Source organism: Sardina pilchardus, chromosome 21 (genome assembly GCF_963854185.1).
Source record: "Sardina pilchardus chromosome 21, fSarPil1.1, whole genome shotgun sequence".
Taxonomy (NCBI): domain Eukaryota; kingdom Metazoa; phylum Chordata; class Actinopteri; order Clupeiformes; family Clupeidae; genus Sardina; species Sardina pilchardus.
This window is the reverse complement of record NC_085014.1, coordinates 22174715-22199315: the sequence shown is the minus strand read 5'-3', so window position 1 is coordinate 22199315 and position 24601 is coordinate 22174715. Positions and strand designations below refer to the sequence as shown.

Below are 24601 nucleotides of genomic sequence, written 5' to 3'. Positions count from 1 at the left end.
AGCCAAAATGACTCAAATTTATCTCCACAACTCCACCCTCCTAAAAGAAATACTCATTTCAACCAAATGTCAAAGGCTGTGCGCACATACACGCTTTAGCATAAAACAATATTGAAAATACGATCCTGTGGTTTTTAGTATAAATAATTACCATATTGAATTAATTCGATAATAAAACAATCGATCTCCTCCTCAGATTACGCAAATGTATTAGCAGTATGTTAATTTGCAGTGCATATTACAAACGGTGACATTTACAAAATACGTACATGATGTAATCATTTGGGTATGTTGTTTAAAACAAAATGATTCAGAAAATGCATTCCTTCCCTTTACTTTCAAGATAGGGGTTGTTTTGCCCACTATTTGAAACGTCACTCATTGGTCAGGCGGGGTTTGACATATACAACCAATAGAAACACTAGCACATGAATATGTCATAACAACCCTATGCCAGAAAGAGACTTGGCAAACGCACTACCAAGCTTCCAAGTTAAATGAGCCAGGGTACAGAAGACAAGGGGCTGAGGAAACCTGTCGGAGTTTTAAGGTTTTGTCTATACTGAACGGAGACGATGGCCAAGATGCGGACACATATGCCAAACGAATTTTCTAATATGAGGAAAAACCATTGTCTTTATTCATATTAACCTAATTTCAGAAAGTTTATTTGACGCATTTCGTTGATTTCTCTCGCTCTGGACGCACGACCAAGGAAAGTGACCAGTGAGAATGGAACAGGTGCCCAGTCCGGAGCCTAGCCCCGTAAAGCAACCCAAAGCTGGGCATCATGAACCCATTCGCTTTGGGATTGACCAGATTCTCGGTGGCTCAGATCCAGAGAGCGGTCGTTCGAACAGTGACCGGAGCGGGTCAGAGAGTGGCTTGGACAGCTACCGCCTCAGCAGTCCCACTGGAACATGCACGACTCCGTATACTGCGCTGTCTGTCTCTTTTTCCGGCATTACAGGGCCGTTAGAGGACTTAAATATATATGGGATGAACAGAACTCTAGTGCCCAGGGGGGTGATTCGAGTTCCGGCTCACAGACCTCTCGCAGCGGCGGTTCCGCCACCCATGACCAGCTCAGTGGCGAATATCGGAAGTCTGTGCTTTCCCTGGATGGAAAACAACCGTAGGTTTGCCAAGGATAGATTACCAGGTGAACAAATGTTAATGCATGTCAGCAAATAAAGATAGAATTCTAGGTCAGTTTAGCGTAATTTAATATAAACCATTTAGCCTTTTACTAGGAGTTATGTGAAATTCGACAATGAGCAGCATTCTTGACAACAATTAAGTTTAAAAGCCCTAAAAGATTAATTTATTTTCCTTAGTATGCTATACAATGGCATTGGCTTCATGTAGGCTACCAATGAAAACCTTTTGTGGCATGCAGCTTTCTCCAAACGAAAATATGATATAGGCTATTTAGTCATAAGCCTATTCGTTATGACTTGAGTATCACGTAATTATAGCCTATTCTAGTCTATCGTGTTACTATTATGAGAATGTTAATACACACCTATATTTCTAGCTTGCACATCTGGTGTAATTTATTTTTTGGCGTAGGCCTAGCCTACAACCAGGGCACTGACCTTATTAAACAATGCTACAGTATATTGGGTTATTTATCTGCATTACAGTAGGCTAAATGAACGAATGTTCAACTATTCAAAACAATCCAAGGATAAATGGCAAAGTCTCCCGTACTGCTTTCAGGCGTCCTGTGTGACAACTCTGAAGAGTTTTGGGGAGTCATGAAAGTTTTGTTGGTGTCATTCATCACGTCGTTGTTGACCGTCAGTTGACCGTCAGTTGCAAATTTAAGGATTGGAGATTAATTTGTTTAGCCTACACTGATTACGTTTTTGAAATTGTGTCATGTTTATCTTTTTTCATATAACCCCAAAACGTACAAAGTTAATTGATTACCGCTGACCGATTGTTCCCTCCACCTCTGTCTCTGCAGCACTCATCCCTTTCACGGTGACTCGACGCATCGGCCATCCCTACCAGAATCGTACTCCACCGAAGAGGAAAAAACCGCGAACGTCATTCTCTCGAGTCCAAATATGCGAACTGGAGAAGAGGTTTCATCGACAGAAATATCTAGCCAGTGCCGAGAGAGCATCTCTAGCAAAGAGCCTGAAGATGACGGATGCGCAAGTTAAAACTTGGTTTCAGAACCGCCGAACAAAATGGAGGTCTGTTAACCTTACACTCAATGATTGGTTGGGCAACTTTTATGTGTGGATTCACTGCCATTTAGTGAAATGCCGTATGTGCCATTTAAGCAAAGACACAATGCCATAGCCTACTTACTCAGTTAACACAAACTAGCCGAAAAATGTCCCTCTATTGCCTCTTTCACGCTCAATAGAAGCTTAAAGAATTTGTAGGCCTACACGTGTCCGCCATGTTTGTTCCGTTTACGAATGAAGGAAAATACCACTAGATTATGTAAGTGGAAAATACCGTTGTCGAATACAGGTTTACTGAATTGTTTGTAGTTTCAGCTACCTAAATAGTCTTTAGTTTTTATATTTGAAATGGTCGAATATAACAAATGTGTAGTGCAAAAAGTTTAAAAGGTCATAGTTCATGCAAATGGTGACGTTGGTCTTTTCGTGTTTTGTCGAAACAAAATTCTTTCTTATATTTCCTCTACATGTTCTATGTATTACTGTATATGTTTTAATAGAAATAGACTCCATGTGTAAATCAATTGAATTCAGTTCAACTCAATATATAAGCACCCCCACAAATGAAAAACATGGGTGGGTCTGACTACACACCATTGCATGCAACCCCATAATGTATGGCATATTGATGAATGACAGAAGATGTATGTTTAGCACCTCTGGTTCAGTTTGATATACAGTAATAGAGAGAAGATAGCATGCAAGTTTTTTTTTATATTATTTATAAGTGCTCCAGACAACTTCTGTAAGCTGGTCATGATCAGGTTTTAAATATAAGATGTAGCAAGCCTTCTATTGTCAGAAGCTGATGTTACTATCCATTTGCACTTTGTACCATGAAATGGAAGGATGGAGAATCTCCTTGAGCAAGTCTTGAGCAAACATTCAGTTGACAACTAATCTTGTTAGTGCTTTAAGAACTTGACATGAGTTTGACACATTCTGTGTTTTGCCTTGAATTTGGCAACACAATTCAGCAAATAATTAAGCCATCTTCTATTTCAAATTTAATTAACAGGATGCAAAGAGTTAGAGTGCTATTTTTAAAATTATTTTTTTAATCATTTTCAATAAATAATGATTGCTAATATGAATGGGTTGACAGCTACACCTCTTAAGACTGACATATTTTTCTCCGGGGCAACTCAAATGTCTCATTCATGTCACCAAACAATCCTCAATCTGCATCCATTAATTTCATATGTCACTTCTGTGGCTCCCCAGGAGACAGACGGCCGAGGAGAGGGAAGCGGAGCGCCAGCAGGCCAATCGGATGCTGCTCCAGCTGCAAGCCGACGCCCTCCAGAAGTCCCTGGGCGAATCGGTGTCCAGCGACCCGCTATGCATGCACAACTCCTCCCTGTTCGCCCTACAGAACCTGCAGCCGTGGGTACAGGAGGGAGCGGGCAAGCTAGGGCCCGGCAGCGGCACAGCGCCCACACTGGCCTGAGAACAGTCAGACGTGAGGTTGGTGGTGCGTGCGTGGAGAGGACTAGAAGGGCTGAGGTCTCAGGCCTCCACTGAGGACAAAATCTCATTGGGCCTCTCTCAACATCCACTCTCGTTCCCACTGATCTATAACTAGCACTGGATAGACTATCCCATTGTTGCCGCGCCATCATTCTTTATGTAGATCAGTGAGGACGAGGACCGAGGAAGGAAGGGAGGATGTATAAAAGACGAATGAGAGGCACCCATTGTGTTGTCTGCAACACCTCTGGGTAGCCGTTAGAGCTCACAGAGCTCGCGCTGGTTATCTGGCTGGGCCCTTTTCAAGCATTGGGTGGTGACGGCTATCCGCCACTTTTCATGTTGCAGTGTTTACCGGTGAATTTTTACGAGAATTAATACAATATGCACATATTTGCATATAAAAAAATATGTGTACATAAAAATTTAACTGATGGATTGAAGACTTCATGACAGAGGTGTTACGATTCACTGGAATGTTTATATTTCGGAGAAAAAAAAGCATTTGTTGAACATGGTTTATGATTTGAGGAAGTGTTTTATTCGTAAGTTGTCAGTTGTTCAGAGAAACTGCCATCCTTCACTCTTAACATTTTCTTAAACATATTTGGATTGTGGATGTTCCTTTGTCACTAATGAGGTAATGTATAATTACTTGTACAATGTAAAATTTGATATTTGTAAATAATATTCACAGAGGTAGTTATGGTCATTTCTCTGTTACTCAAGTTGCCATGTCTTTGTTGCACTAAAATGGCATTGCAAGCTGTGTGTAAGAAAAGACCAAAATCACACTATTCTTTGCAAAGTTTATTGTTAAATATTATTTTATACAACATTTGAACAAGTCTTCATATTTTGTCTGTCTGTCTGCTTGCTTGTCTGCGCTATCTGTCTGTGTAGCTCTTTTAAAAGGCTGTCTTATGCCCTCAGGAAATGAACTAATCCATCATCGAGAGATTAAATTAATGTACATCTTTTGTAATTGCAACTCAAATTTACATATTCCCTAAACATTCACTGATTTTTTAAATAAGATCCGTTCACACTGGATGTCATGGCCAGTTAAATAAGTTCAACTAAAAACAAACGAAAATATTCAAGGTAAATAATTTATTTCAAGTTAGCCATGTTGTCCCAAGTGGCCATATATTTACTGTACTTGTTAGTGATTTATGGAGGAAATACATTTCCCTTTATTTTCACTGAATTGAATGGCTTATCTCCTCTAAATCTGTCCTGAGCTCTGACTGACGTCTTCCTCATTTCTTCATCAATCCGACGATCACAGTATGAGAAGTATCCATTCACAGTGAGTTTCTGATGTGGCACAGAATTATAATTTTTTTATCAAGGGACAAAGCAAACAAAGAAACAAAAACAATACTTCAGATCGAGAGCCCCAATGGAGTCACACTCACTGTCTCTCTCTCACACACACTCACTCGCTCTCACACACACACACACACACAGTGTTCGATTGGCCCAGTGCAATTCTCGCCCATAAACTCAGACAGATGGAGTCACACTCACTCTCTCTCACACACACACACACACACTCACGCACTTACTCATTCACACACACACACACACACACACACACACACACAAACTGTTTGACTGGCCCATACGATTCTCGCCCGTAAACTCAGACAGACAGATGAACAGACCAATACAGAGACAGCCTGACAGAACTCAGACCAAGATCCCAAGGTTTTAAATCCCAGGCAAACGTCACAACTTCAAGCACAGGCCAACAGCAAACACAGAAGAAGCATCTAAATATTAGGACAGACACTGAACATGGTCAAGAAATAACTGGTTGGAGGAGGAGGAAGGGAGGCAGAGGGATATTTACACCGGACATTACAATAAAGATTATAGGAGTGGAATATAGGAGCAGAGAACACACTGACAAAGGGACAGCAGTACAGTAGGCTTACAGTTTCAGTACAGTTCAGGTCACATGGAATATATTGATCTGCGTGTAAAGAGTGTTATTTGATTGTCTCCAATACAAGTAGGATATAATATTGTCTTTTGACATACCAGTGTGGTGTTATACCAGTGACAAACTGTCTTTCCACCATAGAGGCTAATGGTTATCATGCTAAAGCAGACACGTAGGACCGCTCTGTGCTGTGCTACTAAAGTATGTGCTACTAAGAAAATGAGGAAATGGTACAAGTATGGCTGTGGCAGTTGTCTTCACTCCTTACTGTGTGAATCAAGGCCTGGGAGGATTCGGCCGTTATGTTCGCAAGGCTTGTCATATTTAGCTGGAGTTAAGTTTTCATTTAAAATAATACAAACCATCACATGAAGCAACCAATTTGTGAAAACCTACCATGATTAGAATCATGCAACATGTAAATGCTATCGAAAGAACACTAATCAATCCCATAATCCTCTGGTCAAGCACTTCAGTGTGATCATATTAGCCTAGCCCACTCAAGCGTGTGGTGTTAGTCTATAGTTCAGTTCCATGATCAAAACCATCGGCGTCTGTGGTGGGAAGGCAGCTTTGGTGTTCCCTGTTACACAACATGAAAGAACAGCTACACAGCAAATGACCAATAGGAACACCAGGATTGGAGGTTTTGAATGAACAAGGGGGTCAAGGTCAAGGTTGAGAAAGGTCGGGCCTGCACCCCACACACTGTTGCCATGGTAATGTGGTTGCGTGTTGTGCCAGGGATGTGTTAGTGGCATTGCTGAAAGACTGCCAAGCAGAGTCCGTTTTCTCTGTCACAGCTTGTCATTCCACCCCTCTGATCCCATTCTGCATTCTTCTGTCTGCTCGCTCCTGTTGTACCTGCTGCTCCTGTCCTCTGATCAGCACGGCTTCTTTTTGCTTATATTACATTCTCAAACAGCTGTAATGACCGCATGATGTTCTCATCCTGGGAAGATATTGAGGGATAAGAAAGAACAGAAAATGTGTGACCCACACAGTGAATACCCTACTACTGGTACTAAGATGAGTTTCTACCACTAGGTGGCGATGTAAACCACACATTTCATTTTATTACTGGCCCATAAATGAATAAAGAGGGGACTAGAAAATACATATATATATATATATAGGCATATGAGATTGATTGTTTGAGTTGTAAATATGCAGTAATAAAGATAACAAATGAGATAATAAATATCGTAATGTGAAAGACAGCAAAATCACAATTTTGTTATATCATATGCGCATACATTCGGCACATGTATGTGGACACTTGTCAATGCACAGAACAAATATGACAAACTGGCACGAGGCGTATGTGGAGGTGGAATCTCACCTCTTGGCACGAGAGAATGAACTCATCCAGGGTCACCACTCCATCTTTGTTCTTATCCATCTTCTGCAAAGATAAAGATGCAATGAAAGGATGGCGCCATGCAACATTAACAAGAGCTCTTCAGTATCAAATTATCATTCTCAATTTACGTTCAATCTAAATTAATCCTCAGAGGTTTTTTGGAATGCTGTCAAGAGACAGTTTAACCATAATCAGATGCGGAGGGAAATGTGTTATAGGTCTAAGAATATGTGCCTGGTATTGCATAGATGCATTTGCGTGTGTGTGTGTGTGTGTGTGTGTGTGTGTGTGTGTGTGTGTGTGTGTGTGTGTGTGTGTTGCGCGTGCGTGTGTGTGCGTGTGTGTGTGTGTGTGTGTGTGTGTGTGTGAGAGAGAGTGTGTATGGACCTGGAAGAAAGCGTCCACATGTTGTCTTGGGGTGTCAGTCCTCAGTGCTGGGTATGTGTATTTCCCCATCATGTCGTAGATGGCTCTGACAATGTCCATCATCTCCTGAAGAACAAACAGGACAGCAACAACAGCAAAATAATATTAGTAATTTATTAAGAGAATATGTCCACTCCCATCATGAAAAATGTAAAGTATACAGATTAATAAACCAAATGTCATCAATACATGTCCACTAGAGGCAGTATACGCAGCTATTTCATATCATAGTTTTTGCCACATTTCTCAGATCAGAATTGAAATTCTCAAAACTGCTTGTTCAAACTCCATATCATCGTATCCATAGGCATACAGTAAATACAGTGCCTATAGAAAGTCATCATACCCTTTTGAAATAGTTACTTTTTTTGTCTTACAGCCTGAAATCAAAACCCATTTAAAAAAAAAATCTTTTCCAGTTTCATTTACAAATTTAGCTGTACAACATCAAAATAATGAAAAAAAAGTCAACAGTTCTGAAAATTAATAAAAAATTAAAAACTAGAATAACAGGGTTGGAAAAGTCATCATACCCCTGACTTAATACTTTAACAATTTTCCGTGCAGAAATTTTAAAATTTAGTCAAATTCTGTAGGGAATGGCGACGGACTGCTCTCTTCAAGTCAATCCACAGATTTTCTATAGGATTTAAGTCAGGGCTCTGACTTTGCCACTCAAGGATATCCACCATCCTATCCTTAAGCCACTGCTTTGTTCTTTTGGCAGTATGTTTAGGATTATTGTCGTGTTGGAAGGTTAATGACCTCCCCATCCTCAGCTGTCTAGGAGAGGGACGCAGGTTTTCCTCAAGAATTTGGGTGTACTTGGCAGCATCCATTTTCCCTTCATACCACACCATACCTAGTGTGAAGCATGGTGGGGGCAACATTATGTTGTGGGGATGTTTCTCTTCAGTGGGGACTGGGCAATTGGTCAGGATAGAAGGGAAAATGGATGCTGCCAAGTACATCCACATTCTTAAGGAAAACCTGCGTCCCTCTCCTAGACAGCTGAAGATGGGCAGGTCATTCGCCTTCCAACACGACAATGATCCTAAACATACTGCCAAAAGAACAAAGCAGTGGCTTAAGGATAGGATGGTGAATATCCTTGAGTGGCAAAGTCAGAGCTCTGACTTAAATCCTATAGAAAATCTGTGGATTGACTTGAAGAGAGCAGTCCATCGCCATTCCCTACAGAATTTGACTAAATTTTAACATTTCTGCACGGAAAATTGGGCAAATATTCCTCTATCTAGGTGTGCAAAGCTATAATAGAGACATATTCAAACAGATTGATGGCTGTAATGAAAGCAAAAGAAAGCTTTACAAAGTATTCAGTCAGGGGTATGATGACTTTTCCAACCCTGTTATTCTAGTTTTTAATTTTTTATTAATTTTCAGAACTGTTGACTTTTTTTTCATTATTTTGATGTTGTACAGCTAAATTTGTAAATAAAACTGGAAAAGATTTTTTTTTAAAATGGGTTTTGATTTCAGGCTGTCAGACAAAAAAAGTAACTATTTCAAAAGGGTATGATGACTTTCTATAGGCACTGTACATATCTATGATCGTATCACTTGTGCACATCATTAAATCGGTTTCCCCCCAATGCTTTAGTGTATCCATGCAAATTATTTTGAAGAAATATCTGCTGTTTTTGACATTTTCAATTGCTAATGTCATGTTGGTCAAAATGCACTATGCAGGCCATTACATGCCAAAGTGTTGAACTAGCTGTCATAAGTGTTTGTCATAGCCTGTCTAGCATATGTAACCTAACAAACAGGAACATCAGGATGTATAGAAAGATGTATAGTTGTGCACAATAACACTTTGCAGTGCAGTTTGCACTAATTGTGCTGAGAGATGCACTAACTGTGCAAATGTCAATGATGATTTGAGATATGCACCAAAGCAACTGAAAAAACTGTCATTTATTCCACCTTTCCTTTGATATTCTTTTTTTCCTTCATCCTTTTTCCCCTTTTTTCTATGCACAGTATGACAAAGAGACGTAGTGCAGCACAGCTCACATGAAAAAGTTTCTTTAATGAGCAGATGGTTCAGGGAGTCAGATGTGTAGTGTTACTGTTAAATACACTGGGAAATAGCTGCACCTGCAGTTTAATTGATCATCTTGAATTTCCCCTTGGGGATCAATAAAGTATCTATCTATCTATCTATCTATCTATCTATCTATCTATCTATCTATCTATCTATCTATCTATCTATCTATCTATCTATCTATCTATCTATCTATCTATCTATCTATCTATCTATCTATCTATCTATCTATCTATCTATCTATCTATCTACCTATCTATCTATCTATCTATCTATCTATCAAGGCGTGTTGTCTCCTCTACTGTTTGTTCTACACACAAACATGCACGGACCTCTTTATTGATGTAGCCATCTCTGTTGATGTCGTACAAGTTGAACGTCCACTGTAGCTTCTCTCTCGTCGAGCCCCTCAGCAAGATAGACAGAGCCGTAACAAAGTCCTGAGAGAGGAATAGAGAAAAGAAGGAGGAGGTGAACGAGAGTCCAAAGGGAAGGAAAAAGACATTAAATTAATACAAAAAAATCACTTGAGGGTGAAGAAAGATAAGCCATCTTTTGATGACTCAACATGCTGGACTCTTGGCAGGGCTATTCTGTATAAGATAACAAGGCAAAAGGCTGTGACTTCAGAAGAGCAAGGGGCCACAACGATTACAACTGAAGTTAGCAAAAGATTAAAGCCGGGAGTCGGGGGCTGAGGCTGAAATGGAGAAAGAACCGCCAAGGGGATTACCTCGAACTTGATGGATCCATTGTGCTCCGAGTCGAAGGCGTTGAATAGATAGTGAGCGTATGTGCTGGCATCTGGAACAGAGAGAGTGAGAGTGAGAGAGAGAGAGAGAGAGAGAGAGAAGGGGTGTAGAGGACAATGAAGGAGAGGCAGAGCAAAGGGATTCATCTCCCAGTGTTGTGTTTACAACACAATCAATTAGGATTCGCCATTGATTTCTATCGCGGTACAAAGCACATTGCTCTGCGGTCTCGCCAGTTTAACCTCTGTATTTAGCAGAGACTAACAACTGGCATTATGGCCATCGATAAAACAAACTGTGTTGTGAATTCAGATTACCATTCAGCTTAACAGTAAGACAACTTTAATGAGGTTGAATGATTTGGGGATTCAATGTATACATAATTGTACTGTCTTCAGTTGTATTATAAAATGAATTAATACACTTAAGACATAAGATGTAACATTAATATTTCATGGCATTTAAGGCATATTACTGTCCTTTCTACAGCGCCATTGTCCATTATGTATTCAAATATAATCAACCCCTGTGTTTTTCTGCTTGGCAGGCTGGTGCATAAAACTCAACACTGACCTCCATGTGGGAAAAACTGTGAGTAGATCTGTTTAAAGGTATCTTCATTGACCACTCCACTGGGGCACTCCTAGAACGGTGAGAAAGACAGAAAAAAGAAAAGTTTCTCCCAAATGCTAAACAAAAACAACTTTGTATGCGAACAAACTCATAAGAAAATATGTTTTAAAAAGCGACACAATGCGGTTATTTTACCTTAAAATAAAGGCTACACACTCAATTTGATGCCACACTGGCGTACAGTTAAGATAATAGAATCTCTGCCATCGCCAGTGGACACCAGGGATGCCTGTGATTGCACTATGTTACCATTTAGTTGCAGGTAAGAGCATGACCCTTATAGACAGGCACAAGATGACTTGGGTACCCCATTAGTGCTAAATGGGCACCTACAGTACCTACCCAGAACGTTGAGAAATTAAGAAAAGGGGAATACCTACATTGTGTTACTCTAATAAGACTCCCTGACACAGAGGGAAAAAACTCAAATCAAGCATGTATGAAAGCCAAGAACATTATTGACGGGCCTGTCATATAAAATGTAATATAAAGGCAATAACCGTAAAATGCCGTATATGTGTACACTTGATATGTAAGGAGACAGGCAGCCAGATAATATGACAGGAAGTGGTTGTTGATTTAATAAACAGCCTTTAGCAATTTAACAACAATGCAGACAGAGCAAAGCCCAAGGCCTGAAGCTGCAAAAGCAAGCAAAGGGTGATATTGGCAAGGAAACTGAGGAAACCTAGCCTGGGTGTTCCCATCCTGCCTTGCGCGGTGATTTCATTCACGCTGCTAAGCAGTCTGGAAACTACCGCCCTAATTTTTGACTGAGTTGGGGACCAATCACAGAACAGGGGGGAAAGCAAGACCATGTCATGGGCCTGGCGGCAGCACAATAGACTTAACTATATAGCAACAGGACAGACGGAATGAGTTAGTTAGAGTACAAAGTCTGAGGGGGCTCACGTACGTTCTTGAAGCCACGGTAGAGGACCTGCAGCTCCTTCTTGTTGAAGTTCGTCTGGGCCTCCAGCTGGTCAAGGCCCTCGGGCCGGTGAATGACCATGGTCATCTCCAGATCGTCATCATTCTTATCTGCAGGGACATTGATTTAAACTTTAAACGTGTGTGTGTGTGTGAGCATATGAGTGTATGTGTGTGTGTGTGTGTGTGTGTGTGTGTGTGTGGCGGGTGCTGTTGAGGCAGGTATGCCGCCTGCAGGTGTGCGCGTGGTCCCTGCGCTCCCCAGCCCCCCTGATCCCCCCATTAGCAGCTCATTACACACACACCTCCCAGGCAGAGCTGCAGAGGACACGCCGCCACACAGACCTGCAGAGAGGACTACAGAAGGACACACGCTCACCCACCCACACAGAGCACGGCCATGAACCACACACACACATACACACGGGCACGCACACACACACACACACACACACACACACACACAGCATGATCATGAACAACACATACACACACAGACACGCACACACACACACACACACACACACACACACAGCATGATCATGAACAACACATACACACACAGACACACACTCACACACACACACACACACACACAAAATCCCACCCACACGGAGCACGATCATGACCAACACACACACTATGCTCAGAGAGGTGCTCTCACAGGGGATGTACCCGTGTGCCTGCTTTTCCTTAGGAGACCAACCTGAGTTCTGGAGAGCAGCAGAGTTTTAAAGAAAGATGATCAGACATCTGCCTCATCATCACAGAGCTGAAGAGAATACACAGTAGAGCACCCCACCAGGACATCATTTGGTCCAAACAGAACAACTGATAATACATCACACTGATGATACAGTATATGCATCACACATATATAGTTATCTCTTCCTCAAAATGTAAGGGGCATAAGATCACATGACTAGGGACTCAAGCAGCCCCTAGTTTGAACATTATTAATCTTTAATGTTAAGTAAACCCCTTCTCATATTCAGATGCTTATCTAAAATATCCATGCCGCCTCCTGTCATCTCAACAAGCTTCTTTCACAAAAATCATTCAAATAAAAAAAAAAACTCACAAAAATCAATGGCAAAAACCCACCATCATAAAATGCTCCCCTCCTGGCATACAGATTGATGGCTGGTTATGTTTGTCATATGAGAAGAATGATATATTACCAGCAAGGTGAAGCAAGTAGGTTAAAATACCAACTCATCCAAGCCCCCGTCAACACAAGGTCTTTGACTTCTACATGGCTTTCTTTTCAAATCCTACTGCTTGATTGTATTCCACGAAAAACAATTTACAAGTTATATTCTGGCGGAATGAATCTACTTGTATGAAAACATATACAATTCTGAAATAGCAGATAAGCAAAGTCCAAACTTGCAGTCTGGGATAGTCTGAACCACACCATCTAATTGTCAGTGATCAGGCATTTACAGCTTATGGCGGTTCCACATCTCTAATGTACAGGATTCACCATTTGCCTTTGTGTGGTACTGAATGTTTACTCTACCATTATTAAGACCGGCACCCATTTTAACATCATACAAATACAAATATGTGTATAAAAAGGGAAGGATTAGGAACATAAGCTCTCGCTTCATTTTGTTTTTAGAAATCTGTGGCACAGCGGCGGTTTAACACCCACCTACAGCATCTCTATACAATAGCATACAGAATAAACCCAGGCTGGCTTATCCGTGGTGACTGTACCAGTCAGTATGGCCAGATTTACTGTATTTGGAGCTTCCAGACCAGTTATCTCACATTGGGATGGAAGGCAAATCATGAGGGAAGCAAGTAAATGAACAAAGCAAATCAGGAACATTGCCCATGAATATGATCAGTGGAATTAAGTGAGATTGAAAATATCGCTCAGTATGTAAGAGACGGATTACAGAATTAACAAATTCTCATTTTCACATTTGCTTCACATAGATATGATTGCATATTGTAAAAATGATTCCCATGACATCTTGTTCACAACAGTATTCAGGTCAAATCATGAGAAAAAAAACTGAGCACTCAAGTTTTTCACTCTTAACAAATCCAGAAGTTATCAGTACAAGTTGTCAAACAGTGCAGCAATTCGGAAAAAAAGCAGCAAGAGTTGATTTATCTCATCTAAGACACCAACGTGTATCTCACCGTGTCACACAGCCAAGCCCCATTTGTGTTGACTGGCTGGTCCATCAATGAGTGTAGCACTTGTGTGTAGACTAACTCACCCTCAGTATCCATCAGCCCCAGTAGGTAGAGGAGCTTTAGTGCCGCAAACAGCAGTAAGACGATGGCCAGAGTATGGAGCCCATCTAGCTCTCCCTCTCCCTCCTCTCTCTCCATCCTCTGCTAACGTCCCTCAGCCCATCCGACCAGGTAACTCGTCCAGGTATCTCCTCTGTTGTTGTTCTTCGTCTTCTTCTCTATCCTCCTCCTCCTCTTCATCCTCCTCCTCTTCTCTCAAGTTACCTGCTCTGTGGCTACCACCCCGAATAAATGCTCATCCGTCTCCCTGTCTCTATAAGCAGCTGTGTGTTTTTCTATACGCTCACACCCCTCTACCACCACCACCACCACCACCACCACCACCAACTCCATCACCTCCTCCACCACCTCCACAAGCAACCCCACTCCCACTCCCCTGATTCTCTCGCTGACCTTCACTTTCAGTCCAGGACCGACTCGGTCTGGCTACCCTTTTCTCCCGCTCGTCTCTCTCCCAGATGTCAGCGCGGCCGCGTTCTCTGTTGGACCCGAGCTCTTTGAAAGCGTGGTCACCTCTGGGTCAGCCTTCCTCAGGTTTTTCCTTTTGAAGAGAAGATGCAGTCTGGGTCTTTATTGGTTCCAGACGAGCGAGGGTCGAGGGTCGAAGGTCGCAGCAGCTCACCTGTGCTGTATCGCACAGGCCCCACTCACGGCCAGCTGAGGCTTAAACTCTCCACTATCATACTTTTGAGTTATATTGACACTTGCAAGTTACACTGGGTAAACAAGGACTTCACAATGCTATCAGAGGAAGATGCAGCTAGAAAGACGATGTGTGTGTGTGTGTGTGTGTGTGTGTGTGTGTGTGGGTGTGTGGGTGTGTGTGGGTGTGTGTGTGCATATGTGTGTGTGTGCGTGTGTGCGTGCATGCATGCGGGTGTGTGTGTGTGTGTGTGTGTGTGTGTGTGTGTGTGTGTGTGTGTGTGTGTGTGTGTTATGCATATGTGTGTGTGATGAGAGAGTGCATGCCCGTACATGTTTATGTCCTTGACAGTCCCAAAAAGACATCATTCCCTGGTGGGTTCTGAGACAGCTCACAGCAGTGGGGAGAGCAATGAGACATTCACCTCTTCTCTGCATAACAACGAGATAAGAGATTTGAGTGAACATAGATGGATGTTGCTCCATACAGTTGTGCTAAAATATTAATTAATTTGCAACATTCCTTTATTGATATTCGTTCACAAAATGTATTCTCTCCAATATAAATCTCAAAGACACTGTGACACCAGCACAAACACCCCCACTAAGATGTGATAGATGGTGCTCATTAACAAAGCTCAAGTTCAGCTTGTGAGTTCATTTATGAAGGGCTTTTGAGGTGACTCACACAAATCTCTGTTAACTGTAATCATATTTACCAGTACTCTGGCTATCTATCACAGCCAGAATGTATACATCTTAACACGCTGCACTCATAGTTCAATTATACAATTCTTATCTTCAAACAAGAATATACTAGCTTTGTCTCTTATTTCTATACGTTCCATACTAGACTTGATTAGATCTCTACAGTGTCTGCATCCACATTCTATTTTTTTCATCACCATGCCTACATCATGCCTTCACACACGACCAACTGGAGACAATGCCTCGATTCTACCACTAGATGGAGATAGGCCCATAGGATGAAACCCAACACATAAGCGGACAGTAAGTGATCTGGTAAGTGATCTATTCTACATGGACTGGTAAATATTTGGATACAATATGGTATATAGTATAGAAGATAGCCATACTAAAGTGCTACAGCAATGTATTGATTGACTGTTGTTGACTCTTGCTATTGTTTATCATACTAATTCTCTTGCAGAACATCATGCAAGAATAACACTGGGTATTGTATTATACACCATTCTCTCTCTCTCTCTCTCTCTCTCTCTCTCTCTCACACACACACACACACACACACACACACACACACACACACACACAATCTCTCTCTCTCTCTCATATGCTCGTGCTTGTTGTTGTCTTGAATGTGACCACCACAGCAGGACAGTATATGTAAAAAACACCTACAGTGCGTTCATGCTTTGCTTATGCAGAAGGTCAAAGTGCTATAAAAAAGGACACCCGACGACATGTCTGATGATGCCCCATACACACCCAATCAAATGCAATTGTGTGTATAATTTCCACCCCTACGAGAACAAGCAGTAAAGGACAGGGGCTCCCTTGTTCAGTACCACGAGAGGACACCTTGAGGGCTCATGGGAGACAAATCTTCATAGTGCCATCCTTGCCTAAGTGGTTGATTTCCATAGAGGCTGAAACCTATACAGGCTCCTGCTTGATAGGCGGCTATCCTATCAGGAGCATATCCACTTAGAATCTTCGATAATCAGTCTTTCGTTGCTTTTCATTAGTTTATGATGAATTATTTGTCTTGATGAGAACTCTCTTTTTAACTGATGTGTTCTTCAATGTCTGTGCAAAATTCCCTTGGCACCAGCATACATTTTAAGTAACTATGGTGTGGTTATTTTTGATTCTTTAATGGATATAGAAAGTCTTCATCGAGGAATTTGGCAGCATGACACAGGGTGGATTGTATGCATTTGAAGCTGCTGCATTTGAAGCTGATGGATAGCATTTGAAGGAATTCAGGGCAGTCCAAACTCACAGTGTACAGTTGATGAGAACGGATAGTAATTCATGAAGTTTTTTGTGTTGATGTATTTTGTCATGTATTTTTGATTTTTCCTTGTCTCTATGGGAGGCTGTTTCAGCCTGGCTAACACCAGACCAATTCTCAGTTGAGAATTCATCTTCTTTGGCTTTTAGATCACCAAGTGGGCGTAAGCTGGCCCGGAAAGCCAGCCCGAACTAAGCTCCGCCCTCAGAGTTTGAGGTCAGGAAGCTCGGTCTGGACTTGTTCCATTGAGAAGCAAGTCAAGCAACTATGCCCGAACCAGATGAAATATGTTCGAACCAATCAAATTGTTTGAGCGGGCTTTGTACGATGATGGACGAACAGTGGCTGCTCTATCAGGTCACCGGAGCACGCTTCGGTTGATTTTGTTTGCAACTAAAACACAGTCGCTAGAAGCTAGACATTTATTTTGCCATCTCGTCTGTAATAAAAGATATTGACAGCGCAACAACTTTTTAAAAAATGACCAGAAAACAATTCTGAGGCATTTGTAGAGAGCAAGGATAGTTTGGGTGTTCTTCCTACATGGCACACTGAGGAAGGCGCTAAGCCGAAAAACGCGTCTGTGCAATAAAACACGTTTATATGCAAAGTGCGGCCTTTTTCCTTTTCTTCCTACATGAACCACGGTAAGCTGTTTCATTGCTCTGATTGGTTGATCCAATTGAGTGCATATGTACTGTATTTCTCCCCGTGTTGGTTGAAACATGCCCCATATTCACGTTCCGAGAGAGCAGTGTCACACTCAAATTCTGTCTAGAATTGAGTATGACGATGTCAGGTTTGGTGTAACCAGCAGTGAAATTAAATTGAAGTTGCTATATTAAACCGTTACCAAATCCTTTCGATCTTCACATATCTTTCTTATTAATGAAGGTTAAAACCCTTTGACCCCAAGGCTGTTTTCAGTGTAATTCTACTATCTTTGCTTGTAAGCTCTTATTTTGGTCATTGTAAGGGCCAGCTGTACGTACATGCCATATCTTGTTTTCTTTTTCAGGACAGTCTGGACTACCCATGTGTGGGACGAGTACTCCACAAGCAATTCAACAGAGAAGCAAAGGTGTGAATTTTGACACAGTTGTTAGGGCTAAATACAGCAGTTAATTCCTTTCAAACGTGATGTGGAGAGTGTTCAGATGAATAGTCCAGAGCCAATTGAACACACACTCTCAGATTCGGGAATGCCCAGCCAGGCTGCTCACAAAGTTTGAACCAGTGAAATCAGGATTTTACAACTCAATTCTCATTTTCTCTCTCTGTGTGTGTGTATGTGTGTGTGTCTCTGTGTGTGTGTGTGTGTGTGTGTGTGTGTGTGTGTGTGTGTGTGTGTGTGTGTGTGTGTGTGTGTGTGTTATCTTCCCGCTCCTCTAACCTCTCTGCTTAATTTACCTCTCTCTCTCTCTCTCTCTCTCTCTCTCTCTCTCTCCTTCTCTCTATCCCTCTGTCCTTGCTCACTTTCTTTTTGTCTCTTTTCTGGAGCCGTGCGTCTCATTCGGCTCGGCTCAGTAATCTCTTCTTGCTTTGCATAATCTGAATTAGCATAATCTGTGTATTACCATGGTGATGATGAGTGGTCTGGCTTGGGTTCTCTCTCTTTTTTTTTGTCGCTGCGCTATTAGCAGTGAGGGTTCTTTGGAGCGGATTAACACAACCACAGTTCTGTTCAGGGAGTCGGACAGAATGTGCAGCGCCGGAACCGGGGAGAAGAGCAGTGTTTTGACAGGCACTTACGCAGAACATCTCAACTGCGACCTCTCACACTCTCTTACTTCAGGCCCCTGGAGAGGCTCTCGTGGCACAGTTAATCAATGGGTACAGGTGACAAGCATGTGTGACGCACACACACACATACAACATACACACACACACACACACACACACACACACACATGTAATTACAAACACAGCACACAGATACACACTCACACACACACACACACACACACACACACACACACACACAGACACACACACACACATGTAATTACAAAAACACAGCACATATATATACACACACACACACACACACACACACAACATGCAAACACAAACAGACTTGCAATACACACACACACACACACACTTAGACTCTCTCTCTCACACATACACAAACACACACACACACATACACACACACGCTCACAAGCCTGAGGAGAAACACAGCGAAGAGTATCGATTCTGGCACTGAGCGCACAGTCCAAATGAACAGGGTAAATAAAATGCAGAGGGGGGGGGGGCCCAAGCCCAGCCAGTAATCTACACCACTGATTACCAGACTGACAGTGAGGATCGACACATGCGATAGTGATTCGCGCACACACACTCATTAACATGCTGAGCACACAATTACCCACATACCATGATTAAAACGGCCAACACACAAAATGAGGCACAAACAGGGTGCATTACAGGCTAATAACCACTTTGCTAATGACGTGATTCTTGTGGCTTATTCTATACTTCTATATTATTAGCTTAAACACAGATCACATCACTGCTTCCAGACCATCGATATTTAAGACCATGTTGTAACAATTACAGCATTTTAACGTTCCTAGTTTAACAAAGCGTGGCTAAATCCCGGTGTCTGTGTAATATGTAATGCGAAGAGGAACGAGAATATATTGACCGAGGGTTAGCCCCCACAGAATGTTCTCTGCACGAATGATGGAGCTGACCCTGTGAATTCTTAAAGGCTGTGCGGGAACACTCATAAAGAGAGTTCTTCTCCTCCAGCGCCTGAAAAGGTCATTCATCCAGATGATGAAAGTTTCCTTCCCTCCAAAAAAAATAAATAATAAAAATACTCAAATAGAATTATAGCCGCAGTTATCACACCGGCTCTGCATTAAAGGTGGTGTAGGCACATCCGTTTTTACACGTGTACCTTTAAATTGCATTCTCGTCATTCCCGAGGTAAACAGAGAGCGCCGCATCAATGTTACACGTTAGATAATTACTGGAGTACACACACACACACAGAGAGACACACTGACGAATCAATCGCTGCTCATTAAGTAGGGGCTGACAGATTGAGAGCCTTGTTTGCTCTCCACTGAGTGTGACGCTCATTGAGCACGGAAGTAAAGACTGCAAAGATACGTCATAGCCGCTCAGCGAGTGTCAGTAATGATTTTGTAACGACTTGAGCAAACAAACACAAATAAGGTTTTTAATTTTGGCTCAGTTTCTGGGTGAATGTAATTCTGAAAGGTTAACTGTCATTTTCATCTCCTCATAACAGATGGAACTAATGAAACATTGTTATCTGAGGAGGCAGATGTTGATTTAAAAAAAATTAAATGACAAAAAAAGTAACAGAGTGCATTTAGACGAAATTGTGTTATTGACTGAGGGGGGAAATGAGATGGTGTTTTAGAGAAGCTGATTTTGAAGCCATTGGGTACACAAAGCATCAGTTGGTTGGAGGAAAATGTCTCGTCAGCATATTGGTGTACTACTTGCAGTGTAGGACCAGTCTAGTCTGAAGATTTACAGACCGGAGTGTACAAACTGGCACACACACACACACACACAGACCGGAGTGTACAAACTGACACACACACACACACACACACACACACACACACACAAATACTGACAGGCAGACTGACAAACTGAGTGACACAGATTAAGTGAACAATTCTTAGAAAGATCAAAAGCACACAAACCATCAGCGGTATAACGCACACACACTAATGAATACGCTGATGCCAAGGGACAATGTGACTCAGCTGGACATCACTGCAGGACACGACGTATGTTCCGTCCCCTCCATCCTGCTGTAAGAGTAACGTCACTGTCCAGAACACTGATCATGTTATCCTGTTAACGGCACTTAAAGCACATACTTCACTTGACATGGCACTTTTGCTCTCACGCTCACATAAACATGCACGCACACACACACACACACACACACACACACACACACACACACACACACACTAACACAAAGACATACACACAGACCGCAAATGACCCCACTGAGACTGTCCCAGAGAAATGAGTTAATAAGCACTTCCATGCCAGTGAACATAACTCCTGTCACCATTGCACCAAAAGGGAAACGGGAGGGAGAACTAAGGAGAGAGAGAGAGAGAGAGAGAGAGAGAGAGAGAGAGAGAGAAAACACAGACAAAAGAAGGAAGACAGGCAGAGAAAGAGCAAGACAGGCAGACAGAAGCTACGTGAGCAGGAAGAGGGGGATGATTAAAGACAGATAAACAAGTAACGGTGGGGGGTAGAGGGTAAATGAACGTGAAAAAACAGAGGGTGAAGGATCATGAGAGCTGATGGAGGTGAAGATTGAAGAGAGGAAGGGATGAATGAAAGAGGGAAAGGATACAGAGGTGAGAAAGTGAGTGGAGGAGTGAGTGATGATGAGGTGCTGGATTGATAGAAGAGGTGTGAGTGTGTGTGTGTGTGTGTGTGTGTGTGTACCTTTATTTGTGTGTAGGTGAAGGTGTGCACATCTGTGTTTTGTCTCTCTCGCTCTCTCTCACACACTCTCACTGTTCCTCTGTGTGTGTGTGTGTGTGTGTGTGTGTGTGTGTGTGTGTATGTATGTATGTGTATTAGACAGAAAGAAACACAGGCAGAGCGAGGGAGAGACACGGTGAAGATGAAGACTTGTGGCTGCAGGCTGCTCAGGGATGGAGGGAATAGAAAAGAAAATAGAGAGAGAACAGAGGAACCAAGAGAGAGAGAGACAGAGAGAGAGAGAGAGAGAGAGAGAGAGAGAAAGAGGGCATGGGGGAGGGAAGGGGTGCCGGGAAGATGGAGAACGTTTCAAAACAGTCACCAGAGGAAAAAGCTCGGCAGCCGCTGCCGCCGCAATCAAGGAGGACAAATTACAGGCGAGAAAGCCCCCCAAGTCATGCGGGGAAACTCGGCTGCAAAGCACAACAGCCGGCACTCTCACTCCCCGCGCCATGCCACGCTCTGGAAACAGAAACAGCTAGCTATGTCAAAAAAACACCCCCACACATAACACACACACACACGTGCACAACATACATATACGAACACACGCGTGCACACATACACGCACACTAGCACGCACACACACACACACACATGCACACACACACACACACACACACACACACACACACACACACACACACACACACACATACACACATACGCACACATACACACAAAGAGAGAGAGAGAGAAACACACATTTGGCAGAGAAATGCTGCCATATTCCCATTTCAGGGACCACTGCACTTCCACAGTCCAGCTTGTGTTGCTTAACACCATAGCACAACATCGGGTGAAATGTTTTTCGGAGAACACCCCCCCCCCCCCCCCTCCCCGCCCCACCACAACAAGCCCCTAAAGAGGGTCTGCAGAGTTTACCACACTGAGTTTAACACACTGTTTAACACAGCAAAACCAAATTCCACTGGCCTTGGTTGTGTACCTACCTATCTATCGATCAATTGATCGGTCTATCTATCCATAAATCTCATCATCTATCTATTTATCTATCCATCTATCTATCTATCTATCTATCTATCTATCTATCTATCTATCTATTTATCTACTGTATCTACGTATCTATTGATCTACCTATTTATGAAGCACCAGATCTGGATGTCTCCACTAGTGTAGTGTTGTGTAGAGCAATGGCCAGAGGATGAGGAGATTTCAGGAGAGTGCCACATGACCACAGCCCCCCGCCAGCCCCCACTCCCACCACCCCCACCACCACCACCACCCCCACCACCACCTCCACCCAAGACAAAACCAACATCACCCAAATACATGACTGTGACATAACGGCGGAGCACCCCTGAAAGGAGCAGCACGCCGTATGACTAACGAGAATCCGCAAATCTACAGCCGCAGTTATCGTCACCGCGATGACACATGCTTATATAATTGGGAAGAGAGAGGGGGGTAGGGGGGGAGCAATCCGTGGAAAAATGAGATGACATTTAGTTTATGTCAGTGAAAATGTGACATGTCTGTCATGCAAAGCACGACCAGACCCAAAAAGCTACCACTCCGCTGTGACAGATTGTTTACACTGCGCATTACCACACCACAGAGAACAGGTAAACATGGACTCTAAAATCCATGTGCTTTTGTTCACATGCGACTCATCCTGCAAAACACACCCAACGCTCAAAAGCAACACCTGCACTATGATACAGCTCATTGAAAAACAGTGTTAAAGCAAACCGAACCGACTACTAAAATCCACACCGAAACACATATGCCTTTGTGTGAGATTTCTGCACAGTGTAGGAAAAAATCGAATTAACAGTTCTGTAAATCAGACATCACTGTTTATCATTACAGGTTATTTTAGTCGCTTTGGTGCATTTTTCAACGTTAGCACAACATCAAGTGTATTTCTCGAAACCACTGATAGGATTACCTGCAAAACAGATAACTTGCCAGCAAATACTCGTGCCAGTCAATTACATGTCAGGGCCATCAGAATTAAAAGTTCCTCAGTCACTGCTATGAACCAGACAATCAATAATTATTACCCATGCTGTCACAGTAACAGCGTACTCTGTAAAAAATGTCTCATGAAATTGCACACGGCCACAGTTTTCCTGTTTGGCAGAGATCAATTTCAGTAAAAGGAAGTTGTATTGAAAGTCTATCTATAGAAAATCCATTGCTTAAAGGAATACGCCACCCAAAAATGAAATTAAGCTAGTCTCAGTCACCCCCAGAGTTAGAACAGTGAAAAAAACCCGGTTAAAATCCGTCCGGGCATTCTCCTGCTTTGGGAGCAGCGATTTTAGCTTTAGCTTAGCACAGTTGCTGTAGATGAAGGGTGTCAGTGAGCACGTCCTCCAAAAAAGTGACCGAGACGTCTACATTTTTTTCTAAATATATCTTGGGAGCCGTGTGTTCAAAACGAGTACAAATCATAATGCAAAATCGAACGAGACTATTACCTGGCTGGGCAGATCTTTACTTGGAACTATATTCAGCCTCATCGCCGACGAAGCACCGCTAGCTAGGCGCAAAGTTCTCTCGTAGCACCACTTGAATCCCATCCGTGAAGTTCCAGTCGAATCTATGGTTGGGAGTTTACAAGACTGCTACGTGAGAACTTTGCGCCTAGCTAGCGGTGCTTCGTCGGCGATGAGGCTGAATATAGTTCCAAGTAAAGATCTGCCCAGGTATAGTCTCGTTCGATTTTGCATTATGATTTGTACTCGTTTTGAACACACGGCTCCCAAGATATATTTAGAAAAAAATGTAGACGTCTCGGTCACTTTTTTGGAGGACGTGCTCACTGACACCCTTCATCTACAGCAACTGTGCTAAGCTAAAGCTAAAATCGCTGCTCCCAAAGCAGGAGAATGCCCGGACGGATTTTAACCGGGTTTTTTTCACTGTTCTAACTCTGGGGGTGACCGAGACTATTTCATTTCATTTTTGGGTGGCGTATTCCTTTAATACTCTGTGTGAGAGACTGTAGGAGATCAGATAGGATTCATATTCACTGTTTACTTTTGCAGCCCTGTGTGGACTGTAGTTTGTTGGGAAATAATGCAATTATTATGGCAAACTCATACTGTACTTGACTTCCATTTTACATAATGCATTTTGACCAACATGATATGGCTGAATTGACCAGGTAAAATAGCAGACCATTGTACACAAGCAATTGCATGGAAGTGGGATAACATTTGCTCTTTGATCAAAGTAATGAAATTGTGTTTACAATATGTACACATTTCAATTCTGATCAGAGGTGAATCAATGACCCCACAGCCACAGGCCTCCTGGGACATCATCTGACAGGCAGAATGAATCTTTATGGGGCACCATGCCAGGGTGTGCTAAGTCATTTCCATAAGCACACTTTCCCTGGGAATCGATCGGATTGG

General features: G+C 42.5%; 2 protein-coding genes across 9 annotated transcripts in view; one reads left to right on the top strand and one right to left on the bottom strand.

The window, feature by feature from the left end:
- The first annotated feature begins 517 nt into the window (after positions 1 to 517).
- Positions 518 to 4512, top strand: LOC134068336 (T-cell leukemia homeobox protein 3-like). The gene is made up of 3 exons (XM_062523852.1): positions 518 to 1162; positions 1973 to 2207; positions 3429 to 4512. The coding sequence occupies exons 1-3, from the start codon at positions 733 to 735 to the stop codon at positions 3652 to 3654; spliced, it is 891 nt and encodes a 296-aa protein (XP_062379836.1). The 5' UTR covers positions 518 to 732; the 3' UTR covers positions 3655 to 4512.
- A 154-nt stretch (positions 4513 to 4666) lies between these two features.
- Positions 4667 to 24601, bottom strand: part of LOC134068337 (Kv channel-interacting protein 1) — a 60355-nt gene continuing 40420 nt past the window's right edge. For 7 of the 8 annotated variants that reach the window (XM_062523854.1, XM_062523860.1, XM_062523855.1 and 4 more), the window contains 7 exons: positions 11784 to 11908; positions 10808 to 10877; positions 10216 to 10286; positions 9815 to 9922; positions 7376 to 7480; positions 6968 to 7030; positions 4667 to 6577 (listed from right to left, as the gene is read on the bottom strand). In XM_062523854.1, the coding sequence (XP_062379838.1) occupies positions 6530 to 6577; positions 6968 to 7030; positions 7376 to 7480; positions 9815 to 9922; positions 10216 to 10286; positions 10808 to 10877; positions 11784 to 11908 (590 nt within the window). In that variant the 3' untranslated portion in view covers positions 4667 to 6529. Of the gene's footprint in view, positions 6578 to 6967; positions 7031 to 7375; positions 7481 to 9814; positions 9923 to 10215; positions 10287 to 10807; positions 10878 to 11783; positions 11909 to 14034; positions 14208 to 24601 lie in introns of those variants that run through there. The other variant, XM_062523853.1, reaches the window with a different exon arrangement.